At 36.9% G+C, this 22,792-nt stretch overlaps 1 protein-coding gene across 1 annotated transcript; it reads right to left on the reverse strand.

Moving 5' to 3' along the window:
• Positions 1–1,572: 1,572 nt before the first annotated feature.
• Positions 1,573–11,249, reverse strand: LOC140152160 (cytochrome P450 3A18-like). Its single transcript, XM_072174459.1, has 8 exons — positions 11,190–11,249; positions 10,891–10,943; positions 9,517–9,613; positions 8,713–8,829; positions 7,596–7,678; positions 4,782–4,930; positions 2,474–2,607; positions 1,573–1,760 (listed from the first exon to the last, which is right to left on the reverse strand). The coding sequence occupies exons 1-8, from the start codon at positions 11,247–11,249 to the stop codon at positions 1,629–1,631; spliced, it is 825 nt and encodes a 274-aa protein (XP_072030560.1). The 3' UTR covers positions 1,573–1,628.
• Between the last annotated feature and the right edge of the window lie 11,543 nt (positions 11,250–22,792).

Consider the following 22,792-nt stretch of genomic DNA (forward strand, 5'->3'; position numbering starts at 1 on the left):
ACTGATGTTGTTGGGGTGTTAATTATGCTGATGTCTTGGGGAGGTTGTACTTTGAAGCGGGGAGGGTTATTTAGCGAGTTCAAATATGGCGAGTTGTCATTGGGAGAGTTCAAATAAGGTTGTCACATCATAGTGGTACGTTCGTATTGGTTTTAAAGTTGGGATGATTTGGTGGGCAATGTTGATATATTGGGGATGTTTCTACTTTGAAGTGGGGGGAGGGTCATTGTAGAGTTTAAATGTGGTGAGTTTTCACCTTCACCAAATTTGAAGTGTTGTATTTGGTAAACTTGGGGTGTGGTGTGTTCTGTTGATGCATACATTGGGGAGTGTTTGTACTTTGAAGTGGGAGGAGGGTCATTTGGAGAATTCAATGCACCAGGATGAGCAAGTTATCACCTACACCGAATTGAAAGAGTTATATCCGTGAGTTATATTTTGTAAAAGTTGCAATGTGGTATGTCATGTTGATGTCTTGGGGATGTTTGTACTTTAATGTGGGGGAAGGGTCATTTGGAGAGTTCAAATATGGTGAGTTGTCACCTTCTGCATATTGGGAGAGTTGTGTAGTACCGTTAGGATGTGCTTTGTAAACATAAACTCTTCCAATATGCTAAAGGTAGCTCTGAATATTTGAACTCTCTAAATTACCCTCCTCACTTCAAAATAGAAACTTCCCATTACATTGACATAGCACACCACATCCCAACTATACAAACAAAACTTTTCCAATATGCTCAAGGTGACAAATTGCCACTTTGGAACTCTCCAAATGACGACTCACCATAGTTGAACTCTGCAATTGACAACTCGCCATATCAGAACTCTCCAAATGACAACTCACCATATTTGAACTCTCCAAATAACCCTTCCCCACTTCATAACACCCCAAGAACATCAGTAACACTTTTCACCTGGGTTAAAGACTGAAAACAAAACTGACAAGGTTGTGACCAACATTTGAGAAAGGAGAGCATTAATTTGTAAAGAGGGTCAAGTGCACAGTATGAATATCAAACTTCTTTCAGGTTTGGAGTTCAAATAAACTGATGTTATCCAGCAAGTTCTGATAACACAATCCTATAAAAGGTGTATTCCAGTGGCGAAGCATCATGGGTCATCCGATGGGGGGGGGCACCAACCATGATTGGGGGCACGGGTATGATTGGGGGGCACAAGCTGTGTTTTGGCAATTTTCCTATCGGATTTTCTCAATTTTGCAATCGATTGGGGCACATGCCCCCCATGCCCCTATGACGCTATGCCACTGGTGCATTCTGATCATGGCAATTGTGGGAATTTCAATCTACACATGTATGAGGCTGAAGTTGAGAAGAGTGAAGTCTGGTTAATATTTCTGGCTAATATTCTGTTTAATAATTCTAGCTAAAATTCTGGCTAATTTGTTCTGGCTAAAATTTCAGGCCTTATCAAATTTCTGGCTAATCTCATTTAAATATTTCGGCCCTTTTTCAGGTTAGAATCAGGCCTGATTTCATTTCTGGTTAATATTTCTGGCTAATAATTCTGTTTAATAATTCTAGCTAAAATTCAGGCTAAAGTTCCCTTTGTGTGAGAGGTATCTTCTTCTTTAGGCCATCTTTATCACCAGACATGATACTTGTGTTCTATCTTACCTGTCCTATGAGTTCCCTTTCAGTGAGTGGTATCTTCTTCTTTGGACCATCTTTATCACCATTTACAGAGTCATCTCCTCCTGTCTCTGCGGCATCCATCATTAACTGAAGAAAATCCTTCTTCTGCAACATAATTTCATTTAAAAAAAAATCATTACAAATATTAAATGTATGTGAATATTGAAATATATTTGGAAACAAAATTAAGGGAGGGAGAAAAAGAAAGCGAGAAGGAAAGGGAGAACGAAATGAGAGAAGGGAGAAAGAAATGAGGGAATGGGAGGGAGGGGAAGGAGAAAGGGAAAGGGAGGGGAAGGAAGGGAAGGGAGGAGAGGAGAGGAGAGGAGAGAGAGAGAGAGAGAAGAGAAGAGAGAAAGAAGGAAAAAAAGAAAGAATAATGATGAAATTAAAATTGAAAAATTAAAAAGAACTCTTGAGGCCCATCTTCAGGCCATAATGTAGCCCACTGGGCATTATAGTTATGATCAAAACCACTCCTGCCAAACAACTTTATTTTGCATTTGAATATTGGTTCAGGCTATACCAGTCAACACACTACCATAATCATGACTACATGCTTGGGAAGAGAATGCGTATAGGTGGTTCCGGGGTATTCAAATGAGTATAACTCTGGTTTGCAGTATGCAAATACAACAATTCATTTTTTAAATTAGATATTTGGAATCTGCTCTTTTCAATGATATTTTCATTTATAGTGGATTCTTTCTAGATTTTTTAAAAAAGCGCCACAAACATGAGTTCACTTCATTTTGAATCACCCTGTATGATATGATAATTCCCATAAAATCCTCATCAAACTGATTGCTTACACATACCCCAGTTCCTCCACTCTCTGTTCTTAATTCAATGGCTGTTCTGACAATATCAGCAAAGAAATCCAGGTCTTTCTTCGGTGTTATATCAAATACCCTGAATTTGTTGAGAAGTGGTGTTAGGAATGGAAACAACACTGCAATTAAAGAAAGTCGAGAATAAATCATATTGCATAACAAATCCACCCAGGGGGCCACTCAAGTATGATAGTGTACACACGCATGACCAATTTTTTTTAAACACCCCCTAAACGAGTTTTACCCTACTAGCAAATTTAGCTCCTTTATAAGGCAATTTAAAATTGAATTTACCCCCAAATGAGTTTTTGACTAGTAAAATGAAAAAAGTACCCTTTTTGGATTCCACTACATAGCACATACTGTCAACCACTAGCAGGCTATTCAAGCACACCTATGCAACTAACAAAGGTGCAAAATTGAATTTTGATGTACGATTTTCCAAATGAGCAAATCACTACTTTGGCCTTTAAGGCATCATTGATGTTTATTGCCAAGGATTATGATTACCTTACTTGTTTAAACAAAATACGGTTATATTTAGCTTGTCTAAATAGAACCAATTTACCTCAGCAGAGAATGATTTGAGCCCATTGTTATGGTATTGATTTCATTGCCAATCGGCCTCTTCGCTCATCCAATGGGCGTTCTCCTTTTGTTTGTGCACTGTGACGTTGCTTGCCGGGTTCATTTGAATCCTCACTTTTTGTCTGCAATTGCTCAGAGCGGATCGAGATGATTTTCCCCACCCACCCAGCCCATAGCTTGAAAAATTCTTCATTTAAGGGCGGTTTATTTCTTTATACTATTTCTTAATCATGTTAATTATATCAATTCTGATCATATGACCACATATTTATTATTAGATTAACTTGATAAATGTTATGTTATGTTATGTTCTTATTTAATGTTATTTTATTATGTACAGTTAATTAGCTTTCAGTGGTAGGTTTACCAGGAAGTAGTGGCTATGGGTATGGTTTGCTCTCCGCTTTTACTCAGGTCATAATAATTATATACAATTAATTAATTAGCTTTCAGTGGTATGTTTACCAGGAAGTAGTGATTAAGGGTACGTTTATTCTGGTCCTAATATTAGCCTTCATCCGGGCCTTCATCGGTAGGTTGGCCTTTTTACCGGAAGGCTGTGTCTATGGGTACGGTTACTCAGGTCTCAATATATATAGGCGCGATTATGAAATCCCACAACGCACAAATCAGACGTAGCGCCGATAAGCCACCCGAAAAAGAGTGTAATTGTAAAAAAAAGGACAGCTGTCCTCTCAGTGGAAAGTGCTTATCTCAAGCTATAGTTTACAAAGCCACAGTAAACTCAGACAATGAATCAAAGCAATATATTGGATTAGCAGGCGGTACATTTAAGGAAAGGTACAACAACCACACTAAGTCTTTTCGGCTAGAAAAATACAAAAAGGAGACAGAACTATCGAAATATGTTTGGGGACTTAAACACAAAGATGAAAAGTTCAACATCAGTTGGGATATAGTTCAAAAATCCAACACCAAAATGAGAAAATCAGGAATTTGTAACCTTTGTTTAGAAGAAAAAATGGCAATCTTAAACTCAAAAATGAGTATTCCAAGAATCTCGCTCAACAAAAGAAGTGAGCTGATAAGTAAATGTCGTCATAGCCGTGTTAAGAAAAAGTAATGTTTTATATGGTATGTTTAGGCCTATTCATTGTCTCCATAACCTATGTCACCACCTACCGTTGTGCGTCATACTCGCGCCAGGTGTGTTTTTCGACACCGCGTGCACGCGTTGCTAGGTTACGGAGTTTTTGGAAAGGCCTTTGATCATCGTGTTTTTCAATTTTAATTTATTCACCTGATGATCGCTTTGGCGTGAAACACAGTGTTGTGAAATGTATTAATATCTGTGTCTATATTTTTTAAATAGCTCTACCATTTATTGGTATCGAGCACTGTATAGCTGTCTGTGATACTGTTACTTCTTAATATATCTTGTGTTAAATTAGCCTCCATTGGTAGGTTGGCCTTTTTACCAGGAGGTTGTGTCTATGGGTACGGTTACTCAGGTTTCAATATATATTTGGTGTGTTTCGTGGCTATGTCCTTATATATGTATCAAGTTATATGATGTAAATGATCGATCAGTACTTCAATTAGTGCATTTATGTGGAATTATTATTGTTGAATAAATGATCCTCTCTGAGGGCAGACAAATATCGCACATTTTAGTCCAAGTTTGGTGATTCTCTGTCTAGGGGTAATAAGACACATACTGGGACAGGTTTGGCAATATACTTACATCTAGAGATAAATGCAGGGCTCTTCATGTCCACTTCAAGAATCGTTTTGGCATGATTCAGGAATGTATCATCTGGATTTCTCTGACAGTCTGATTCTAACCCATAAGCACAGCATGCAACAATATCAAGAACATAGGCTCCAAAAACACTGGAAAGTTTGAAATTGTAAAATGTCATGGTGTTAGAGGGTATACAGAATATGTTAGTCGATCCCCTCCTGACATTTTGGTACCTACTTCATTCTCTTGTTTCAAAGTTTGGCACACAGACTGATAAGTTACCCATCAAATCAGCAAGCCTTTTATCATTAAATATCATTATTTGTTTGATACCTTCACTTTCACTAAAAGGTCCGTAACCCGATCGACAACATCATCCCCCGATTTTTTTCATTGGCCATGAGTTTTTGGTATCACACAATAGATAATATTTTTCTCATTACTATCCTGAAATTTGACACTCACGGTCGATGTATTTCCGGAGAATTCACACAAAACATGCTCAATTACAGGCGACCAGTTGTATGGGCAGGCATTATTATGAATGAAATCGTAATATTCAGTCTCCTCAACAGCTAGTTTGGTTTTGCGTCATTCACATTGTATGAAAAGAGCGAACCGCAATAACTGCTGAGGAGACTTCAGATCGACAACGAAAGTATAAAGTTTTAAAACTTCCAACATATTGGGAGCTGCCTCCGTGGCGCAGTTGGTTAGCGAATCGTATTTTTGTACGAGAGGTCCCTGGTTCAAAATCGGGCAGTGAGCGGTTTCTTTTTCTGCTCCATTTTTGAACCCAAACTTTTTTATATTCATTTGAAATGTACATATTGCAAGGGGAAATATATTTTGTTTCTTTTTTTCTGAACCGGTACGAAAAAGAGTTGAAAAAAAAAATCAAAATTTTCCTTTCAATACGGGCATTTCATGTTTCCTTTTCCAGCATCATGTGTCGTCAGGGCATTTCAGTTTGCTTTGCTATATTGAGCCCTATTGCCATTATGCCATAATTTATACACAAAAATCTATCATGAACGATATACAGACGAACATGAAGAACTGGTTGTGGGGGAAATATGTCACCAGTGCAACTGCTACCACGCACGCACGGCACATGACAAACATAATTGCGGCACATGTTGTTGCTTGCCTTCCCAGAATGCAATTCACGCATACCAAGTATTGGATTGCAAATTTTGCTATTTATTCACATTTACGCAGAAAAATATCGTGTTTTTTCACAAAGATACATAAAGGGGACAATATTTGATATTATATGTAATTTTAAAGAAAATCCATATGCAAAACCAATAGGGTTACCCCCCCTTTAATGTGTGATTTGCTCCACAGTGACACCCTCAATTTTTTTGAATTTCTATTTTTTTGTAATGCTCAATGGTGTACTGAAATACCACGAGAAAGACTAAGCCTGAAGTCCTCTAATTACAGTAAAATTTAACTGAGTTTTTACATTAAATCCGGAGATCGAGAGGTGGCTAAAAACATTGTGTGCATGCAGTGGCGTACCGTGGCCGCCCAACCCCGGAGGAAAATTCAATTTTGCCGCCCTTCCTCAACAGCCGAAAAGGTTGACCTAATTTTTTCTCGGTCGTTTGAAAAAGTGAAGAGCAAAAAAAAAAAAATTTTAAGTTTCAGGCGCAGGCGCTATGCCTCTAAAAGCAGCCAATTTTGATGTATAGTAACATTTTTCAAAATTTTGATGCTTTATCAAATTTTTCCGCCCTTTTTTATTTACTAATTCTTTTTGCCACCCCCTTCGTTTTTGCCGCCCCTTCTTCCGCCACCCCTTCATTTTGGCCGCCCTCTGCTTTTACCCCGGGGCTTGTGCCCCAAAGCCCCCCAAAATATGCGCATGGCATGTGTATTGAATCAGTAATGTATAATGTATAACCTGTGTGCATATCACTATTTGTCTTACGTCTTGTTTTTTTTTCCATCCCAACTGTGTGAAGCTACGCCAATATTCATGATAATAATACTATTGGCAAGCTAATACACGCATTGAAGGCACTGGAATGATAAAGTGATTTTCTTTGTTTTACCTCATTTATTTGGCTCAAAAGTAAAAGGGGGCAATGTTAAAGCCATATATTATAACATTTGCTGATGAGGATACCCCTAATATACTTCAAAATTGTTATGTACTTTAGTAAACTAACATACCCTGCAAAAACCAAAACTTTAGGTGCTGCAGTTTTGTGGAAATTTGAGATTTTGAATAAATCTGGCCTAGGATCACAAAATCCTCCTTTAAAGCCTTAATGTACGATCTTAATAAATTTTTAGAATTTTTCTTTTTTTCTTCTAAAATGAAAATATACAAAAATTATGAAAGTTCCCAATACAAAAAAAAAAAAAAAACATTGGGAATTTGCAAAGAAACAACATCATAATCTTCACCTCTATCACTCAAACATCTCGCACCATTTGGATTAGGACAGCGAGTGTGGCTTCAGAGTTAGTCTCCCACGCTGACCAGTTTGGTTACGCTCCCTCCACATGTGGAGGGAGCGTAATCAAGCTAGTTTTGTACTGAGACTACGGTTTTGATTAGTGGCCGACATAAAGTCATAATCTAAAAAATTATGACTTTATGTCGGACCAACAGAAAATCGTAGTGTTTTACTACAAATAGGACGAATTCGACAGCTTGCTCATAGATTTAAGTTAGAACATGTGTAAGTATTACAAATATGCCAAAAAATCGGTTTTGAAAAAAATAAAGGTAAATTCTGAAAAAAGATCGTACATTATGACTTTAAGTACTAAGTTACTCTTTAATAGCAGACTTACGGTTTACTATCAAAACTTTTGCCCTCCTTGTTCTTTAAGACTTCCATCAAGATATCACATTTACTATTCATAGCAGGTACCATCTGAAAAATAAAGGCAAATATGTAAAAACATTTATGGATCAAATTGTCATTTGCAAATGTTCTTCTTTCCCTTTTATCTTCAAAGACACATGCTCTTTGCACTAAAGCACACACTCTCCCTTTTTTGACCCATGACACATGACCTGTCTCCAAACTCGAGGGCGAAGTTCGCTATTCCGAAGGATTGCTATTCTGAATGTTCGCTATTCCGAAGGCTCATTATTCAGAAAATAAAAAAGGTTCTCTATTGTGAAGGTTCTCTGTTCCGAAAAAAGAAAAGGTTCTCTATTCCGAATATGAAAAAATGGGTTCTTGAAAATGAATAAAGGTTCTTTATTCCGAAACAAGTCACCATGTTCTCTACTCCGAATATGATAAGGTTCTCTATTCTGAATATGAAAAAAAAAAGGTTCTCCATTCCGTAGTCTAAAAAAGTTCTTTATTCCGAAATGAGTCACTGTGATCTCTATTCCGAATGATAAAAAAGGTTCTTTTTTCCGAATCTATCGTTATTGAATCATGTTGCGCCCTCTAGCAAAGTCCTTTGGGTTTGTCGGTATGATATAGGTTTGGGCGGTATGATTTAGGGTGCTTTGGCATAGTTTAGGGTTGGACGGTATGCCATTGGGTTTTTACAATATGGTTTTAAGGAATGGGTTGCGAGAGTAAATAATATAACTATATGTGCAATTAACCTTTCTCCCTTTTCTCTTCTTTTTTTCTCCTTTTTTCCTCTTTCTCTTCTCTCCTTTTCTCTTTTTTTTTTGGGAGTTGGAACATCATGTATAGTACTTCGCACTGTACATGATGCTGAAGAGGAACTTTTATGCGTGTGTGATAGGATAAATTATTTCATGCTTCGGGTTTTATCAGAATTACTCAGTATGAAAAGGTCTATTGCATATTAATGATACAGGAGCAAACAAGACAACATTTGCATATTATGCACATCCAATCTAACTTCTGGTGTCTATCCATATTCTAAACCAACACACACCCACCATACACTCATCCCTACACACCCAAAAACAAACCTGTTTCATCTTAGATCCACTGAATGTTGGGCTCATATAACTCCTTCCTCTCTTCCATACTTCACCAGTAGATTCTATTATAGTGTCTGCCAAGTAGGGACTGGAAAATGATGGAAGCTGCAAATGAGAGATTAAATTCAGGAGAATTTTAGAACAAACACAAGAGGTCCTTCTCATCATTTATTGCATTTTGTATGGTTTTCAAAATTTCATACTACATAATAAAGGTCTGGAATAGGCTCTTATTTATGACATGATAACAAATTTATACAAAGAGACACATTTTCATAGAATATTATTTTGATCAATTTGACCAGGGCAACTGCTGCCGATTTCAACAGGCTTGATAAATGCTCTTGTGTTGTCTGCTAGGTTTATGGCATGATCTGGGACTGTAGTGGTCAGCAACAACATGAAAAGTGTGCTGAGGCTTGTGGATTTTTTTTCTTTATTTTAGGTTACTTTAATTAGGTGTGTGGATTCTTTTTGCCCAACCCTTATCTCCATCCTAAGGCCAAAAAAAAAGATTTGTCTCAAAGCTCGCGCGCGCATTTGTAAAATCGTGAGATTTGGTAAAAAAGAAATGCAGAATTTTTTTTTATTAAAATTTTTTTTATAGTTTTTCCGGAAAATTCGGCGAAAATCTGATTTTTTTCTCCAAATACCATGAAAAAGTCAGGAAAAAAAAAAATCACATTTCGCATTTGTTTTCAAACCACTCGTGAGCTTTGAGACAAACCATTATTTTTTTGGCCTAAACAAAGCTTATCACCCTCTCTTAATTTCAATGAACAACCAACTCACAATTCTACTTTGAAAGCTTGGAAAATCTTTGATGAGAATCTGTCTGGCCATATCCGCATCTGTTATTACCAATGCTGATTGTCTCCCAAAATATATGCTGCAAAAACAAAATAATAATACAAAAAAGAACATAAAATGGTAAGCGATCAAGGGAATGAGTCTAAAGGTGCTAATATTGACATTGTTATTACACAAAATTTGCTCAAACTTGGTAACCAGAATTTCAATTTCCATGGGGCATCAAAGCAGCAGTTTTGATGTAAAAGGATCAAAGGGGCAAGGGGGGGGCAAGGGAACATTTACCCCCAAATATTTTTCTTTCCGTTTTCAGGCAAAACCCCAAAAATTACATAGATTTACACATTTTGCATCAATTTACCAATTTTACCCTAAAAAAGGTTGGAATTTTTTTGGATCCCCACTTTTTATGGTCTAAAATTTGTTTGATCTAAAAATCTGTAGCATGCGCGCATTACGTTTTTAGATGGCTTATTTGCGCATTAGAAATTTTTTTCACTTTTCAAAGAAAAAAACACCCAAAACAGAAAAATCACAAAAGAATAATATAAAACACTACTGGAGTAAACATTTACACATGACACAACAAATTAATAAGCATAGTGAAAAACTACTACTGAAGAAAATATCACACATTTTTAATACCTTTTTTAATTTGCAGGTTGAAAGGGGATCATAGATAATCTTGAATATGCAGAGACCCACTGTAAATTCCCATTCCAATTTGCAGCAAAAAAGGCATTTTTTGTCATTTGAAGACATGGATCTAAAATAAAAATGGATTTTGCATTTGACTTTTTTGACCTGCTACAGGAAACAAACATGTTTTTTTTTTTTTTTTGGCTTTAACTCATTAGCTAAAAATTACCATTTGGAGTTATTACTCATTGGAGTCATAGTGTTACACCCAAATTGTAAAGTTCACAAATTTTGTTGATTTGAAGCTTGAGAGTACACAATTGAAATTATGTAATGCACGCAGAGAGAGGAATTTGCATGTCTTGTCGTACATGTTACCCCGGACTTTAATCCTTAAATTTTTTTATTTTTTGATCTCCCTATTAAATTAAGGAGTGAATTTGTTTTGATCCCCCCTTTTTAGGACCTAAATTTTTGTTGTTTTGACCCCCCCCCCCCCATATAAGTCCACCCCCCTACCAAATTATTTATGGAAGCTCCCTAAATATCAAGGAAAAGAAGGTCAATCCCAACAATCAAGTGACCTGGGAAAGGACCTTCTTATCCAATCTGAGGCTATGAAGTGAGTGTTGCTAGTGGTCCATGTGGGGTGCATGATATTCATACAAGTGTGTATCCCAGGTGTACATGTAAACATAAACAATTAACTGTACTTACCCAAAATATTTGCCATACTTCTTTGACCATTTATCATATGATGGAATCATACCCTGTAATTCAAAATAAATAATAAAAAACAACAACAACAACAAAACAAAAACAATAAAAAATCATAGGCATGCATAAAGTAGATTAGTAAATTTAACTCTTTATAAAATTTCAATCAATGCAGTGCTTTAAATCGAAAATGACCTCACCTGACCCCTAAATGATCTTTGACATCAAATTCCGAAACACCATAAATTAATACGGTACCCCACACCAACGCATCAATTAGTTACTCTACATGTGCATACCTTTCCAAGTGTCAGGAAGTTTCCAAGAAGTGGAAGTGGAAACGGGCCTTTGATTCCCATCCTTCAAAAATGTGTTAGACTGTACACCTGATTCCTGGAAATAAAAAAGATTAAAAGTTGCTTGGGTCCTGATGGGACCAGGCTCAAGCAAAATGCTAAAGCTGAGCTTAAAAGCCTATGATAAGCATGTTTGCCTGTGTGAAGAGAAAAGAAAGAAACAAATTTGAAGAAAAATTGAAGAAAAAGAACCATGCATGAAAAGAAAGGCCACTGCACTCCCAACACATCAAATGTACAATAATATTTTGCTCCGAACAAGCTTGGGCCAATAAGAAATTCTTATTTTGTGTCCTTAATACAAAGACTGATTTTAATATGTTAAAGAGGTAGGGGAGACCTGAGAGTGTTCATCCTATTTTTTTCAATCTCGCCTAGAGAGGGCAATACTCATGTTAGAAGGCTATAGTTTTTACACTTCAATGCCGTATGCTGTAAGCTGCTGTAGCTAAATACTACCACATTTCTAAGAACAAACAGCAACTGCAGCAGAAGGGAAAATAAAAATCATGATGTAAGGGCAGACTTGCCCCGTGCTGGGGGCTAGACTGCCCATTTGGTGAGGTAAGTTTGCCCTGATCAAAAGAAAAGTTTATAATATTGCATAACAATGATAGATTTAATGCTTAATGTTTAGTAAAGGCTATATTGGGTCCAATGAGATCAGAAACATGTGATGGGCAGACTTGCCCCAAGGGCGGACACTCCCCGATCTCCCCTACGTACCCTGACCAGTGCATGTACTATAATATAAATATACTTTAATATACTTTTAGGCCTATATAAATAAATCAAACAAAGTTTGTTTTTTAAAAATAAAAATGTAAGTTCCTTTTTCACTTTACCCATATGATAAAGCTCAGATTCTGTGTGAACAATTTTTAAATAGTAAAATTAGCTGCATGTATTTGAACTCCCTCAATACTGCTGTTTTCTTCATTTTTTGCCAAAATTTACATTTCAAAAATAGCAGATGACAATTTGAATGACTTATCCTTCACTTTTAGCAATTTATAAACAATCTTAATTTCTTTACACTTTTGCTGGGATCACTGAATGGGTCTTTAACATTAAACAATGCAAAAAGAATTTCCATTAGTTCATATTAAATGATCATTGAAAAAGAGTCTTTTTCACCATATACTGAGTTCAATTTCTGAAAAATATAACAAATTGCAGACAATATGGAAAATAATGAACAAGATTGACTTACACAGCCAGCAATGCCAAGCCTGTGTAGATAAGAAGCCATGTAATCGATATTGATTCAGATACTGCTTCAACTTGCACTACATCTTCTACTTGAACATCCATGGTGATGGCACCTTGATAAATATATAACAAATATTGAAATATTAACAGTTTTTTTTCTATCACAATGATAACTATTTTTTTTGGTATTAAACCCATGAGAACTACCTGCCGATTGGTGAGAAAGAAGTTTTCATTATCAATTGGACCAAATCAGCATCATTGTTAGAATAATTTCACCACACACAAAAATTGGGGTGAATTATTTGCAAAGCTCCATTCTGATTGGTGATTTAAGTGAAGATATCATGTAATTGACCAATCAGTGGCAATGTTAGATCGGCAGGTAGTGCTCGGGGGTTAAAGTGGGTAACCCTATTTGTTTAGGATATGGAAATATAGATTGTCTTCAAACATGTCAAACTTACATACATTGTCCCCTTTTAAACCCATATTGTAACATTTGCTGAGGAGGATGCCCTCAATATTTGTTTGAAATTCTGGTTCTTAATCTTACACGATTGAGCCTAATGTACATTAGTAAAAAGATGCCCAAAAATCAAGACTTTTGGGGCCGTAGTTTTGTCAAAATCTAAGATTTTGATTAACTGTTTTAATAAGACGGTTTATTATTAGGCCTAAAAAATTGTTTGATTGGCGTAACTCGACCGATCCAACCATAGACTTTTTTTCTTATTTTTTTAAATAAAAAAAAAGAAACAAAAAAGTTCCAAGGCCTTTATCATATGTGACTCCTCGCCACAACTGAGCCCGGATGTCGCCAGTGCCACTATTGAGATATGCTCCATCGAACTTAACAATAAACAATAGGAAAGAAAGGATTTATTGACTGTTTTATTGATTTTTCACTACTTAAATGTCAAGTACTATAGACATGATATACATCATTTTAAAGCTAATTTCAAGCAGAATATTTTGGTTGAATATCTCAAAAATGATGATTGGCGACTTCAGGGCTCAGTTGTGCCGAGGGGTCACATATATGCAATTTACAGCTTACAATGTGTATGTAAAAACAAAACAAACAAAAAATTGCTGACCAACCTACCCAAAATTTTTTTATGTTACACAAATCAAGTAATGTTTATGATGTTCATGACACAGTACGTACACAGCGTGCGGGACTATTTCATACACACACATCAAAGGATTGTACCATAACTGCCGGAGCAACATTAGCACTGGTACTGTAAGACCTGCCTGCGTGTCTTCGGTCCTATCCTTCAACATACTGACATTTACTGGGCCCTTCAGTAATCAGATAATGTCACAATGTTAAATGAAGATACTGGGTTACAGCATAGACCAGTAAATTCCAGTTTTCTTTGCTTTACCTCACTTGTCCAGCTCAACTGAAATTAAAAGGGGACATATCTGAAAGAAAAGCTAACATTTAATGGAAAAGAAATAATATTCTATTTTTATGGTAATGGCTTTAATGAATCCATGTAAATTAATTAATAAAACAAGAATTTTCAGTGTAAAAAATGTGAATAAAGTTTGTGTCAACCATAAGATTCATGATCACTTGATTAGGTCCCTAATTAAATCCTGTGTCTCAAAACTTGTGAGAAATTCACAACATAATGCGGAATGCTAATGTGCGCAGCAGCTTTGAGACACAGGATTTAATTAGGGACCGTTCCAAACACTTGTTAGGGGGCCTGATGCAAAAAGGGGGGCCTGAAATTTTTTGACCCTCCTAAGGGGGCCCTGAAAAAAATGACCACAAATTTTCCTGTTAAAATTGAGTTTATATTTTTCGCAACATTTTTTGCATCAGACCCCCCCCCAACAAGTGTTTGTGAACGGTCCCTTAAGATGGCCTAATATTGGCTGATTTGGCTGAACCATGGAAGTATAAGCCTGATCCTGACTCCACATCACAGTGCGATGTGATGCTGCGATGCTATAAAAACTGTAATCTGAGCCAGGTTTTTACAGTGAAAATTCTCATCGCGCGGTGGAAATTTGGGTCTGCGAAAAAGTTGAACAATGTCAATGTTCAACTTTTTCGCATCGCGCTGCGATATCGTAGCCGTGCGCGCTTCTGATTGGCTGCTGGAAAATCAAGGTCGGTAGAATGACCTTAAGAGGAGATGCAGACACCACATGCTTTTAAAACATCGCGCGATGAAATTAAAACGTACATTTAAATTCCATCGCGCGATGCTGCGATGTTTTAAAAGTATCGCATCGCGCTGCGAAGTGGAATCAGGATCGGGCTTAAGAGTACTTCCATGGCTGAACATTGTACTAATCTACAGTAGGTTGTATGATTTTGAGAATGAATTATTATTGCATCAAAATCACATTAATACGTACTCTAAACTCAACTTCCTTAACTCACTGGGATCACCTGTACCTAACTTTATGATTTTGAGAATTATTGCATCAAAATCACATTACTTACCTAAACTCAACTTCTTTAACTCACTGGGATCACCTGTACCATTGTGTACCTTTAAGTTTCAAAACTGGTATGGTGCCAATTATTACAGTATTTATTTAAACCAATGAGGTAAAGCAAAAAAGTGCTGTGTGACCCTTTTGTACGTGTCTGGCTGTATGGGCGAAATGGCAGTGTTTCTAGGGAGTGTTCAGAAATACTTTGGTGGGGGGGACTGGAAAATATATTTTCATGCTTAAAATTTTTGTAACCCCTCTTTGTGAACCCAACATTTTTTCAACCTCACTTTGTGATCCTAGCATTCTCTTTTTTCATATGGAAAGGTTTAGGCCAGATAGTCTCATTAAATGAATTTTTTATAATGTAGGCCTACACACTATATCAATGTAGCTCTAGGCCTATGTGTTGTGCACAAATCGTCAACTTCCAAGTCAATAAATTCTATTGTTAGTGTATTGTAAATGTTATTGACTATTCCCTACACTATCCTGGGCATTGTTTTAGGGTCACAAGCATTGTTTCTCTTTTATTGGCTACATTTTTTAACTAATCTTTTAGCTTTTGTGAACTACATAAAGGTGGAAGTTTACTACTAAGCTCTACTACTACTACTACTAATCACACTATTTTTGAGAACAGCTGATGATGTAACACAGAGATTAAAACTTGAACGAAACTAGTAACAGCTTCTTTTGTTTGGAAGTTATAATCATTCCAAACTTGTACAGACAATTTTTTGAGTAAAATGCCAAATTTTGTTACTTTCTATACTCAGAGCATCCATTGTTTTTACTTTCATAACGACTAGATTTAGCATTACAAACTAATAAAGCTTACATAATGACAAAGAGAACATAACAAGGAATGGGATAGAGAGTGATTCCGATTTGGTGTTTGCGAGTTAAACATGATTATCATTTATGTATATTTCTGCTCCATAGTCCACTGAGTTAATATGTTCCGTTCTGGTACACCAAAATGTATTTGGCGATATTAATGTTAAACAAATTAATCTGCAAGAATTTTTTTAAAAACATTTTGCCAGTAGGTTTCCAGTGGTATAAAGATCTCAACTTTTTGAGAAAAGTAGGGGAATGAGGCTGTAAATTACAAAATGCACTTTTATTATGATCCTAATTTTTGTTGACCCCCTCCTATCAGGTACAAAACCTCATATAATGGGCTATTCCAGAAAATAAGTGCATACCCCCTATAGAGGAGTAACTTTTGAATCCAAGAAATGTCTGGATTTCCAAGGCAGCTTTCTGAAAACGACCGGAATTACTGTTGCCAATGTCACTTGAAAAAGCTTGGAAATCCAATTAAATGAAGATAAAATCATGGATATGTCCAAAATGAGCTCTCAAATGCAGGATTTCTGATTTTGAACTATTTTTCTGCAGGATTTTTTTGCCTTTGAACAATTTAAAAGTCTGGATTTCCAACAGTCAAGACTGGACAAAAAGTCTGGAAATCCGAGCTCCTCTATAGGGTGCATCTATTTTCTGGAATAGCCCAATGTAGGCCTAACATCATAACAAAGGAAACATATGATAATACAAACACATTGATACTACATGTAAACCTTCATGTACAAAGAAACTGCATATCATAAAAGAAGTGGAAACGTTATCATCGTTATGTCATTTATGTCAACTAGCTCGTAGGCCTATGTTTATGCAACCCAGTAGATGGGTATACCATCAATTTATGATTGGAATCAGCTGGCAGTGGAAGCATTAAAATTTAGGCTGAGGGGTCGGGATATGAGCCCACTTTGTTCCAATTTTACTTCTTTTTTTTTTTGGTGTGTAAAAAATAGACTATTTTAGCCCCAAATGAAGGCGTGGTTTGCTTTTCGATGAGCCAATGTGCAAAAGCGAAAAAATTTGCAATTTTATCCCCTTTTGATTATTTTTTTCTTCTATTATGATCATTTAGGGGGGTACCCTGTCCCACCCACCTATGATTGGAATGTCACATCATAATGGTCACAATACACTGATAATGATCTGAACATGAAGACACTATCATAGAACAAAGTTATTGCAGCTTTTTAGTGATAAAGAGCAGACCAGAAGGAACTTACACACAGTTCAAAAGTAGGGCCTAAGTTTAAGACAACTGAAGACAATTTACATAGGCCTCGGTGATATAATCTCAGTGGTTCATAATCAAAGTATCAAAGCCTACTTTTGTTCCATTTTTTTTTTTTTTTGCTACTTTTTTTTTTTTTCAATTTCATGGTATTTTGCTTCAGGATTGATGTTGCTGAACCCTGGTTTTTACACCCTCCCCACCTCCATGTGCCAGAAAACTGTTTGACTCCCTGTTCACAAACCCAAAACTCCCTATTGGCTAGAACTCCTCCCGGAACTCCTATCTTGAATATTATAAGGCAAAAATAAATACATTGTTTGGTTGCCATTCCGAGACAAAAATTTGGAGGGTTGGTAGATCGATCCTTTTTTTTTTCATGGACGCTTTCTCAATTTTTCCTCCATTTTGAAAAGGTTAGTATTGACAAATGCTTGATCATTTTATGGTTTAAAAATTGTGTGTTTTTGGACTGGATTTAAATGGAAATACTTCTTGTTTTCAATCAAATATGCATTAAATAAATAAAATGAGTGAATAACCAACATAAAAGTCCTTAATTCTGTCGAAATTTCAGGTTTCTTCTAAAAAAGTGATTAAAAAAAAAAACCTGACCCAAGATTTTCAATTTTTCGAATTCGGTCGGTTGAGGCAACCAAACTTTTTTTAGCCTAACCTATATAGGGCCTACATATTCTCCCGTGCCCCCCCCCCCCCAAGGTATTTTTGAACACTCCCTTATCTGTCAACTTCAGGCTATTTTTATTACCTTGGAATACACTATTCATGCATCACACTACATAGCATAAAATGGCCCATACAGGTTATATTGGGCAATATCGATGACCCTAGATACTAAATCTACCATTGTGAACTGTACAAATGTACACACAATCATTCAATAGTGCACAATGGCTGGAATGGCATATTATGTGTGGCAGGTCTTTCTAGTATTGCCCAATACTATTGAACTTGTATCTGGCATCATCAGTTTACCCAGGTGGTTCACATGCACTGAAATCCCCCAACAATTATGAATTTTGGGAAGAGATTACATCTTCCCTTCAAAATCAGGGGATTATAACCAGGTATCAGGGGCGGATTTAGGGGGAAGCGCAAGCGCGCCCTCTATTTTTGACTAGCAAAAGGCGCGGTAAGCAAAAATACAAAAATTTAAAAAAGGAACAAATTCGCCATGAACAGCAAACAATGGGCCAAAACCGTTGAGTTTTCGAGGGGGTAACCCCCTTCAACACATTTTTTTCGTCGTCGACCAAAAGGCGCCCCCTTTATCAAAAATTCCTGGATCCGACCCTGGGTATGGTAGCTTATGGTTAACATGGTTAAGTTGTTTACTGAGGCAAGTAAAGCTCTATTTCTTTTGTCAACAGAAGTGGACCATTTTGACATTTTAAACACAACCATAATAATTATTCAAAGCATTAACCCTAACCCTACCCGTGGTTTTTTTGCTATCGGAAGGGAAAGAAGGAACAAAAACGGGATTCGAACCTGGGATCCCTCGCATGCCACGCAGAAGATCCGCAGCATGTAGCCACACAGGTGATGTTGGCCCGGCCAACGATTCCCTGACTTGGGCTGATTGTGTCATCAAGTCACGTGGAATGCATGCACGCAGAGTGGTTTCAATAGTGAGCTTTAGTGAGACCTAGTTGGGTTAGGGTTAATATCTGTATTTTTACGGCACTGTACAAATATCCCCATAATTGTCGCATTTATGCTTTTTATGCAGAAATATGCAACATAGGCCTATGATAAAGGTAATAATGATACATAGTATAAATGTGACACAATCTGGTCCATGGGGGCCAAAAGAGGCATTTTTGGAAATTGAGTTACTGTAATTATTACATTATACATACTATAGGCTATCATTTATTGAAAACACCGGGAAGGTCTAGAATACTTGGTTCTAAAGATATGAAGTTTTTTCATGTCTATTTCCTTATGTATTTTGTTGTTTTTCACTCCATATTTCTAACTTTTTCTCAGTTTCAAATTTGCCAGCGCCTTTGCCCCCCATGGACCAGATTGTGTCACAAATAATAACCGTTTGAAAATTCTTCTTTCACTTGTTTTATTTATCCTAATTGCTTATATTAGAAGGCCTACTGCATTTAAATATTATTCTTTCTTTTTTACCAAAAAGTTATCGCGTAATTCAGACCCAAGTCATGGCGCTTAAAAAGTAGGCATTAGCAATGTTTTTAATGACTGCTCCCTAAATAAACAAATCCATTTTCTATTGTTTTTATTCATCATAAATCCCCACGTTGTGGGAGTACGTGTGGCCGAGTGGATAAGGCGCCCGACTCATAATACATAGGTTGTGAGTTCGAGCCCGCTTTCGTGCCAAGCGTGTTGTGTCCTTGGGCAAGGCACTTTATCCTCATTGCCTACTGGGGGATAGGGTTGGTTGGATTGGATGTTTGTATAGTTGTTTGTTTCAGTGTTGCAATATTGGCGCTGATTAAGCTGCTGCCTGCAAATTGCATCGTGTCTGTTTAGTTGTGTTTAATGTACAATTCTAGCAATTTGAACTGCGGGTCACGATTTGAGTTTGAAATAAAATCTTCCTTTATCTCTTACCTGTTTTTGTGTGAAATATGAAGTTAATACAACATTCCGTTCCAGAGTTATTGAGTAAAAACAGCAACAGATGCAATATTTAGGATTTGACTCGGACAATTCAGGAAAGGTTGGCACACTTTGCCTGTCTTTTGGTATATCTCTGCCACCACACCTCCAATTCAATGTTGGACCAAGCATAGACCATAGACCATGAAAAAAGAGTTTCTTTAGGGTCTATGGACCAATCAGCCATGTTGTCAACAGGCCTGTGAAACCCTCCAACATTTAAAGATGGGGAGTGGGGAAGGATGAGATATGGGGGGAGCATGTACTTCAGTGCATACACTCTATAGTGCATACACTCGCCTCTCCAATTTTGATAGGGCACTCATTTCAATTGTTTAATGTAAGTGTACTTTTTTCCTGGATTGTAACACCATTTTTATCAAATTGATATCGAAGGCTCAATTAGCATGATAAGTATCCCTTAACATATAGTAACATATTGTTGAAAAGTAGACCATTTTGAAATTTGAAAATCATAAAAATGCACAAATTTACGATACTTATAATGATCTCATACACAGGGGCCTAGTAATGGTTTTTTTACAGTGTCATGGGCAAGCAATATGCCACTTGGTCAATTTAAATACAAGACAAGCCTTTGACACCGATTTCATCAAATTAAAGCCATATTATAACATTTTCAAACAAAATAGATTACCTATGCGAAAAAGGCATGGTTGAACTATGGTTAACCATGGTCAACCATGGTTCAACCATGGGTTTTGACCATGGTCAAACCATGGTCAACCATGCTTTGAAAAATGGCACCACGGCCAGAGACCATGGTCAACCATGGTTAACCTTTTGACCATGGTCTATCTAAAGTGACCATGGTCATTGGTCAACCATGGTTAAAACTTAGCATGTTTGACCATGGTTGAACCATTGTCAACCATAGTTCAACAACCAGGGTTTTGACCATGGTCAACCATGTTTTGACCATGGTCAACCATGTTTTTGACCATGGTCAACCATGTTTTTGACCATGGTCAACCATGTTTTTGACCATGGTCAACCATGTTTTGACCATGGTCAACCATGTTTTTGAAAAATGGCACCACAGCCAGAGACCATGGTCAACCATGGTCAAAAATGATGGGGTAAATATTTAACGGAATAAACTGCATAATCATATTATTTAGATTTATTCCGTTAAAAATCTTATTTTAACTTATCAAATTACTAGTTTTTATATTCTATGGTGTCAAATATTTATTCACAACATTGTAAATACGCATTAAATACGATTAATAACAACAGAGGGTGCTTTTTCTCATTCACTACCCAGAGTCAACCATGGTCAGGTGAGGTGATGACCATGGCTGACAATGCTCAGCCATGCTAAAGCATGGTCGACCATAGTATACTTAAAAGTGAGCATGGTCAACCATGGTCAGGTGAGGTGATGACCATGGCTGACCATGCTCAGCCATGCTAAAGCATGGTTGACCATGGTATACTTGAAGTAACCATGGTCAACCATGGTCAGGTGAGGTGATGACCATGGCTGACCATGCTCACACATGCTAAAGCATGGTTGACCATGGTATACTTGAAGTGACCATGGTCAGGTGAGGTGATGACCATGGCTGACCATGCTCACCCATGCTAAAGCATGATTGACCATGGTATACTTGAAGTGACCATGGTCAACCATGGTCAAGTGAGGTGATGAACATGGCTGACCATGCTCACCCATGATAAAGCATGGTTGACCATGGTATACTTAAAAGTGACCATGGTCAACCATGGTCAAGTGAGGTGAAGACCATGGCTGACCATGCTCGCCCATGCTAAAGCATGGTCGACCATGGTATACCATGGTGACCATGGCAACCATGGTTGACCATGGTCAAGCCACCATGGCTGATCATCGCTAACCATAGTTAACCATGGTCAACCATGTTTTGACCATGGTTGACCATGGTTGATCATGCTAGCACGGTTGACATTTCGCCTAGGTACCGTATCATTTCTTTGCCATAAAATGTTAGCTTTTACTGTCAGATATATCTCCTTTTATTTTTGAGCCGAACAACTACGGCATTACGGCAAAGCAAAGAAAATTGGAATTTACTACCAGCGCACATGTCACCAATACGTACCACTCCTTCGGTTCCGGCGTTTTATTCAAAATCACGGATTTTGACAAAACTACAGCACCTAGAGTCTTGATTTTTGCAGGGTATATTGGTTTAATAAATTACAATTTAATCGTGTAATAAAAAGAATTTTAAAAATTCAGCAAGGGCGTCCTCCTCAGCAAATGTTATAATATGGCTTTAAGTTCAAAAGCTCAAGTATCCCCTACATACATGACATAGTAAATATCGTTGTCACCAGAAGAAGATCATTTTGACATAATATTCAAGAGTCACATAAATACACAGATTTACACATAAGGATCTCAAAACATCTCAATCGAAATTTGAAGTTTGTTACAGCCAGGAGTCTCAAGGGCAAGCAGAATTCACAATTTAAATACAAGACACAGACTTTGGTGACTAGCACAAATTTCATCAAATTAAATTCAAAAGCGCGAGTATGATTTGATTTTATTTTATTTGGTACTATAAGAATAACATACAAATTACACTTTATTTGCAGTACTATATTATTACAAAATAAAATAAATTGCACATCAAAATTGCTGAACATGAACTTAATTACAAATCAACACAAGTACCAAGGATAGCCCAAAAAGCCTTGGGAAAAGCTTATTTCCATTGGGGTCCTTTACATGCAAAAGAAAACAGGAACAAAATGCCATGATAAAAAACAAAAACAAGGCTTACTGATCTGCTTGAACCTAACTTGTAATGGCCAACAAATAGGAGCAACCCTCTCCTGCCTGTTCAACAAATATTGATAACCTTACGATATTTTGCTACAAGAAGTGCCCCCCCCCCATATTTGACATTTGAGATTTATTATCGGACGCCTTGCTTTCATTTTCAATGACATGAAGCAGTGGCTGCAAAATATGCAGTAATTCTGTATACATCATCACCAGGGCATCATCATCATCATCATCATCATCTAAATTCGCAAATAGAACATGATAATATCATCAGCAGTAGATAGCACGCACGATGGTTGTCAAATACTT

The sequence above is a fragment of the Amphiura filiformis genome, chromosome 5 (assembly GCF_039555335.1).
Source record: "Amphiura filiformis chromosome 5, Afil_fr2py, whole genome shotgun sequence".
In the NCBI taxonomy this organism is placed as follows: Eukaryota; Metazoa; Echinodermata; class Ophiuroidea; order Amphilepidida; family Amphiuridae; genus Amphiura; species Amphiura filiformis.